Raw genomic sequence first — 7,500 nt, 5'->3', positions numbered from 1 at the left:
TACAGCTCGGCTTGGCAAAGTAGTTTAAAACGGCTCAAGAGCGTTCCACAGACAGACAGTCCCCAGCGACCTCCACTGACCTTGGAGGAGGACGGTATAATCTCTTCTATGACGAGGAGGAACACAGTGAGAGACACCAGGACCGACGTGGACAGAGACAGCTTCTCTCCTTCGTCAGACGGGAGGTAGAACACCAACACGGTCAGGAAGGACAGACCGAGACAGGGGATGATGAGGAAGAGTGTGTAGAACAAAGGAAGCCTCTTGAGGATGAAGGAGTAGGTAACGAAGGGGTACCAGTAGATACCGTCCCGTCGGCTGCCCTTGGCGCCGGTGGCGTTGAGGATCTCCCATTCACCTGTAAGGGAATTGGATCAGTGATCGCATGTTATCTTTAATGTTGTTGGATAATGGGACCACATTCACATTGGACATTTGGGACGGCAGGGTAGCCTAGTGGTTAGAGTGTTGGACTAGTAACCGAAAGGTTGCACGTTCAAGTCCCCCAGCTGACAACATTCCCCCAAACTATCTTCAGCATATTGAATGATTGCGGCAGGGTAGCCTAGTGGTTAGAGCGTCGGACTAGTAACTGAACAGGCAGTTAACCCACTGTTCCTAGGCCGTCATTGAAAATAAGAATTTGTTCTTAACTGACTTACCTAGTTAAATAAAGGTAAAAAAATAGAGAGGACATTGTCATACTGATTAACGTCTTCATCAACTGTGGTGGGAAGAGACTGACAAACCGGATTAGTTACCTGCTGTTTCTTGTAGAAATGGTGTCTTTAACCAACATGTATTAACTGGTAAAGAAGCCGCCTTACGTTTCCCTCTATACACTGTATACCCGTGAGATATTACTGTAGTCAGAACAAGTGACTTCTGAAGCTTTTGGAGTAGCAAGACATTTTACTTCAAGAGTATTTTATTCCTACACACCGTTGTCGAAGAAGTCCTTACGGTCGACGTAGTGGTCCACAAGGACCAGGTCCACCATGTTGCCGTCGTAGGTCCACGAGCCAAACTTCATGGAGCAGTTCTGTCTGTGTTGGGGAGGGGAAAACATTCTGTCTGTGGTGACTGCAGTTCTGTCTGTGTTGGAGAGGGGAAAACATTCTGTCTGTGGTGACTGCAGTTCTGTCTGTGTTGGGGAGGGGAAAACATTCTGTCTGTGGTGACTGCAGTTCTGTCTGTGTTGGGGAGGGGAAAACATTCTGTCTGTATTGGGGAGGGGAAAACATTCTGTCTGTGGTGACTGCAGTTCTGTCTGTGTTGGGGAGGGGAAAACATTCTGTCTGTGGTGACTGCAGTTCTGTCTGTGTTGGGGAGGGGAAAACATTCTGTCTGTGGTGACTGCAGTTCTGTCTGTGTTGGGGAGGGGAAAACATTCTGTCTGTGGTGACTGCAGTTCTGTCTGTGTTGGGGAGGGGAAAACATTATGTCTGTGGTGACTGCAGTTCTGTCTGTGTTGGGGAGGGGAAAACATTATGTCTGTGGTGACTGCAGTTCTGTCTGTGTTGGGGAGGGGAAAACATTCTGTCTGTGTTGGGGAGGGGAAAACATTCTGTCTGTGGTGACTGCAGTTCTGTCTGTGTTGGGGAGGGGAAAACATTATGTATGTGGTGACTGCAGTTCTGTCTGTGTTGGGGAGGGGAAAACATTCTGTCTGTGGTGACTGCAGTTCTGTCTGTGTTGGGGAGGGGAAAACATTCTGTCTGTGGTGACTGCAGTTCTGTCTGTGTTGGGGAGGGGAAAACATTCTGTCTGTGGTGACTGCAGTTCTGTCTGTGTTGGGGAGGGGAAAACATTCTGTCTGTGGTGACTGCAGTTCTGTCTGTGTTGGGGAGGGGAAAACATTCTGTCTGTATTGGGGAGGGGAAAACATTATGTCTGTGTTGACTGCAGTTCTGTCTGTATTGGGGAGGGGAAAACATTATGTCTGTGTTGACTGCAGTTCTGTCTGTGTTGGGGAGGGGAAAACATTATGTCTGTGGTGACTGCAGTTCTGTCTGTGTTGGGGAGGGGAAAACATTCTGTCTGTGTTGGGGAGGGGAAAACATTCTGTCTGTGGTGACTGCAGTTCTGTCTGTGTTGGGGAGGGGAAAACATTATGTATGTGGTGACTGCAGTTCTGTCTGTGTTGGGGAGGGGAAAACATTCTGTCTGTGGTGACTGCAGTTCTGTCTGTGTTGGGGAGGGGAAAACATTCTGTCTGTGGTGACTGCAGTTCTGTCTGTGTTGGGGAGGGGAAAACATTCTGTCTGTGGTGACTGCAGTTCTGTCTGTGTTGGGGAGGGGAAAACATTCTGTCTGTGGTGACTGCAGTTCTGTCTGTGTTGGAGAGGGGAAAACATTCTGTCTGTGGTGGGGAGGGGAAACATTCTGTCTGTGGTGGGGAGGGGAAAACATTCTGTCTGTGGTGACTGCAGTTCTGTCTGTATTGGGGAGGGGAAAACATTCTGTCTGTATTGGGGAGGGGAAAACATTCTGTCTGTGTTGGGGAGGGGAAAACATTCTGTCTGTATTGGGGAGGGGAAAACATTCTGTCTGTGGTGACTGCAGTTCTGTCTGTGTTGGGGAGGGGAAAACATTCTGTCTGTGGTGACTGCAGTTCTGTCTGTGTTGGGGAGGGGAAAACATTCTGTCTGTGGTGACTGCAGTTCTGTCTGTGTTGGGGAGGGGAAAACATTCTGTCTGTGGTGACTGCAGTTCTGTCTGTGTTGGGGAGGGGAAAACATTCTGTCTGTATTGGGGAGGGGAAAACATTATGTCTGTGTTGACTGCAGTTCTGTCTGTATTGGGGAGGGGAAAACATTATGTCTGTGTTGGGGAGGGGAAAACATTCTGTCTGTGGTGACTGCAGTTCTGTCTGTGTTGGGGAGGGGAAAACATTCTGTCTGTGTTGGGGAGGGGAAAACATTCTGTCTGTGGTGACTGCAGTTCTGTCTGTGTTGGGGAGGGGAAAACATTATGTATGTGGTGACTGCAGTTCTGTCTGTGTTGGGGAGGGGAAAACATTCTGTCTGTGGTGACTGCAGTTCTGTCTGTGTTGGGGAGGGGAAAACATTATGTTTGTGTTGGGGAGGGGAAAACATTCTGTCTGTGTTGGGGAGGGGAAAACATTCTGTCTGTGGTGACTGCAGTTCTGTCTGTATTGGGGAGGGGAAAACATTCTGTCTGTATTGGGGAGGGGAAAACATTCTGTCTGTGGTGACTGCAGTTCTGTCTGTGTTGGGGAGGGGAAAACATTCTGTCTGTGGTGACTGAAGTTCTGTCTGTATTGGGGAGGGGAAAACATTCTGTCTGTGGTGACTGCAGTTCTGTCTGTGTTGGGGAGGGGAAAACATTCTGTCTGTGGTGGGGAGGGGAAAACATTCTGTCTGTGGTGACTGAAGTTCTGTCTGTATTGGGGAGGGGAAAACATTCTGTCTGTGGTGACTGCAGTTCTGTCTGTATTGGGGAGGGGAAAACATTCTGTCTGTGGTGACTGCAGTTCTGTCTGTATTGGGTAGGGGAAAACATTCTGTCTGTGGTGACTGCAGTTCTGTCTGTGTTGGGGAGGGGGAAACATTGTCTGTGGTGACTGCAGTTCTGTCTGTCTTGTTAAATTGACTTTATATTAAAGTATTTATATTGTAAAGTAACAAAGAAGTTATATATATTTTTTTAAATGTTGTTTTTTTAACAAAAAAATATACACCAGTCATATCTCAATCAACCAACCAACCAACCAATCAACCAATCAATCAACCAATCAACCAGCCAACCAAAAGGAAGGAGAGAGTGAGTGATAAAGGAGAAGAAGTGACACAACAAATCTTATAAATGATAGTGATAAAGTGATATGGTAAAACAGAGATAATCATGGATAAAGTGATATAGTAAAACAGAGATAATCATGGATGTCACCTTCTTCCCGTCCGACAGGTAGGACTGATGGATTGTTTGGTTGATTAGTGTGTGTGTGTGTCTGTGTGTATGTGCTTCCATGTTAGTGTTTATGTGTGTGTGAGCTTGTGTGTGTTCATGTGTGTATGTTGTGTGCGTGTGAGCGTTCGTGTGTGTGTGTGAGTCCAGCGGTCAGTCCCACCTGTCGAAGGGAAAGAAGGTGACGTCCATGGTGCATGAAGACTTGTAGCTGGCCGGAGGGGTCCACCTGATTGTCCCGTCTGACCTCACGATGGCTTTGGTCATCAGGGAGCCCTCGAAACGCCCGTCAGCACTGGGGGCGGGGGGGGGGGGGGGGGGGGGGGGGGGGTGAGTGAGTGAGTAAGGGGGATAGGAAGAGAGGGGTGAGGATAGGGATGGGAGAGAGGGGTGAGGATAGGGATGGGAGGGAGGGACGAAGGAAAGGAGGGAAGGAGGGGAAGTTAGTTGGTGAGTTGTGTTCATTAGACACATTTTAAAGCACACAACAAAAGACGATGAGGCTATTGAAAAGAACCAGCAGAACTTTTCAGGATGCTGCGTGGTAGCGCTGGTTTTCCTAAAACGATACTAGATTATAATAGAACTCCATGCTAACCCTGCTAACATGAATGATTATAATAGACCTCCATGCTAATCCTGCTAACATGAATGATTATAATAGACCTCCATGCTAACCCTGCTAACATGAATGATTATAATAGACCTCCATGCTAACCCTGCTAACATGAATGATTATAATAGACCTCCATGCTAATCCTGCTAACATGAATGATTATAATAGACCTCCATGCTAACCCTGCTAACATGAATGATTATAATAACCCTGCTAACATGAATGATTATAATAGACCTCCATGCTAACCCTGCTAACATGAATGATTATAATAACCCTGCTAACATAAATGATTATAATAGACCTCCATGCTAATCCTGCTAACATGAATGATTATAATAGACCTCCATGCTAACCCTGCTAACATGAATGATTATAATAGACCTCCATGCTAACCCTGCTAACATGAATGATTATAATAGACCTCCATGCTAATCCTGCTAACATGAATGATTATAATAGACCTCCATGCTAACCCTGCTAACATGAATGATTATAATAGACCTCCATGCTAATCCTGCTAACATGAATGATTATAATAGACCTCCATGCTAATCCTGCTAACATGAATGATTATAATAGACCTCCATGCTAACCCTGCTAACATGAATGATTATAATAGACCTCCATGCTAACCCTGCTAACATGAATGATTATAATAGACCTCCATGCTAATCCTGCTAACATGAATGATTATAATAGACCTCCATGCTAATCCTGCTAACATGAATGAAGTGAAGAGGAAGAAAAGTCATCAGAAGTACTATGTTATACACTATGTTATCAATTAGAGTGAAGAGTTGTCTTACAAGTAAACTGTAAAGCAGGTTCTAAGAAAGCATTCATTGATTTTTTAGGGACAATAAAGTATCAAAGAAAGTCTGAAAACACAGAGCTGAGCCCATAGGAAGCAGGAAGTAGTGCGGACTCACTTCTCATAGAGGACGATGTCTGGCAGCCATATTGTTTCAGAGGGAACTCTGATAGAGGTGATTCCTCCATACTCATCAGGGTTCCACTGGAGCTTCACATCTACCCACTCCTACAGAACATAGAACATTATAACAGAACATAGAACATTACATTATAACATAACATAACATTATAACACATCTACCCACTCCTACAGAACATAGAACATTATAACAGAACAATATACCATTACATTACAACATAACATTATAAAATAACTAAATAACATAACATTATAACATAACATTATAACATAACATTATAAAATAACATTACAAAATAACATTATAAAATAACATTATAACACAACATTATAAAATAACATAACATTATAACATAACATTATAACATAACATTATAACATAACATTATAACATAACATTATAAAATAACATAACATTATAAAATAACATTATAAAATAACATAACATTATAAAATAACATTATAACATAACAATATACCATAACATTACATTACAACATAACATTATAAAATAACTAAATAACATAACATTACAACATAACAACATACTTTTATAACATGACAATATAACATACTTTTATAACATGACAATATAACGTAACAATATAGCATATGTTTATAACATAACAATATAACATGACAATATAACATACTTTTATAACATGACAATATAACGTAACAATATAGCATATGTTTATAACATAACAATATAACATGACAATATAACATACTTTTATAACATGACAATATAACGTAACAATATAGCATATGTTTATAACATAACAATATAACATGACAATATAACATACTTTTATAACATGACAATATAACGTAACAATATAGCATATGTTTATAACATAACAATATAACATGACAATATAACATAACATTACAACATAACATTACAACATAACATTACAACATAACATTATGACATGACATTATGACATGACATTATAACATAACATTACAACATAACATTATGACATGACATTATAACATAACATTATGACATGACATTATGACATGACATTATGACATAACATTACAACATAACATTATGACATGACATTACAACATAACATTATGACATGACATTACAACATAACATTATAACATAACATTACAACATTATAACATAACATTACAACATTATAACATGACAATACAACATTATAACATAACATTACAACATTATAACATGACAATATAACATGACAATATACCATAACATTATAACATTATAACATAACATTATAACATAACATTATAACATAACAATATGGCATGACATTATAACACACCATTACAATAATACCAATACAGGCATGAACTGCTGAGGTATAACACTGCTACATAAATACAACACCATTTTGAAGTCTTCTAGAAACAAGTGAAGCTCTATGAAGACATTGTTGAAGCATTAATATTACAACATTAACAACAGAGGCCTTTTGTGTTCAAACTACAGTAGAGATGCTGCTGTTGGTCCTTACCTGTCATAGTCAGACATTAGTAGTCATCAGCTGATTGGTCCTTACTTGTCATAGTCAGACATTAGTAGTCATCAGCTGATTGGTCCTTACCTGCCATAGCCAGACATTAGTAGTCATCAGCTGATTGGTCCTTACCTGTCATAGCCAGACATTAGTAGTCATCAGCTGATTGGTCCTTACCTGTCATAGCCAGACATTAGTAGTCATCAGCTGATTGGTTCTTACCTGTCATAGTCAGACATTAGTAGTCATCAGCTGATTGGTCCTTACCTGCCATAGCCAGACATTAGTAGTCATCAGCTGATTGGTCCTTACCTGCCATAGCCAGACATTAGTAGTCATCAGCTGATTCTTCTCATCCTGTCAGAACAAGAAGAGAAGAGAAGGAATATGCATTATGAACAATGTCTGCATGACTAAAAGCAAAGTTTTTGATGAAAGACAGAATGCATGATTAGAAGTTGAAGAAGTTTGGAAGGATGTCAGTCAAAGTAGACTGGAGT

The 7,500-nt window shown here is 41.3% G+C and overlaps 1 protein-coding gene across 3 annotated transcripts in view; it reads right to left on the bottom strand.

Moving 5' to 3' along the window:
* LOC139393702 (neuronal acetylcholine receptor subunit non-alpha-3) overlaps positions 1-7,500 on the bottom strand; it is a 26,230-nt gene that overhangs the window by 3,630 nt on the left and 15,100 nt on the right. For 2 of the 3 annotated variants that reach the window (XM_071142050.1, XM_071142051.1), the window contains exons 3-7: positions 7,313-7,357; positions 5,479-5,588; positions 4,094-4,225; positions 943-1,046; positions 81-358 (exon numbers count right to left, since the gene is read on the bottom strand). In XM_071142050.1, the coding sequence (XP_070998151.1) occupies positions 81-358; positions 943-1,046; positions 4,094-4,225; positions 5,479-5,588; positions 7,313-7,357 (669 nt within the window). Of the gene's footprint in view, positions 1-80; positions 359-942; positions 1,047-4,093; positions 4,226-5,478; positions 5,589-7,087; positions 7,115-7,312; positions 7,358-7,500 lie in introns of those variants that run through there. The other variant, XM_071142052.1, reaches the window with a different exon arrangement.

The sequence above is a fragment of the Oncorhynchus clarkii genome, unplaced genomic scaffold (genome assembly GCF_045791955.1).
Source record: "Oncorhynchus clarkii lewisi isolate Uvic-CL-2024 unplaced genomic scaffold, UVic_Ocla_1.0 unplaced_contig_5644_pilon_pilon, whole genome shotgun sequence".
NCBI classification, from domain to species: domain Eukaryota; kingdom Metazoa; phylum Chordata; class Actinopteri; order Salmoniformes; family Salmonidae; genus Oncorhynchus; species Oncorhynchus clarkii.
Note: the sequence above shows the minus strand (reverse complement) of the source record. Positions and strands in the feature narration are given on the sequence as shown.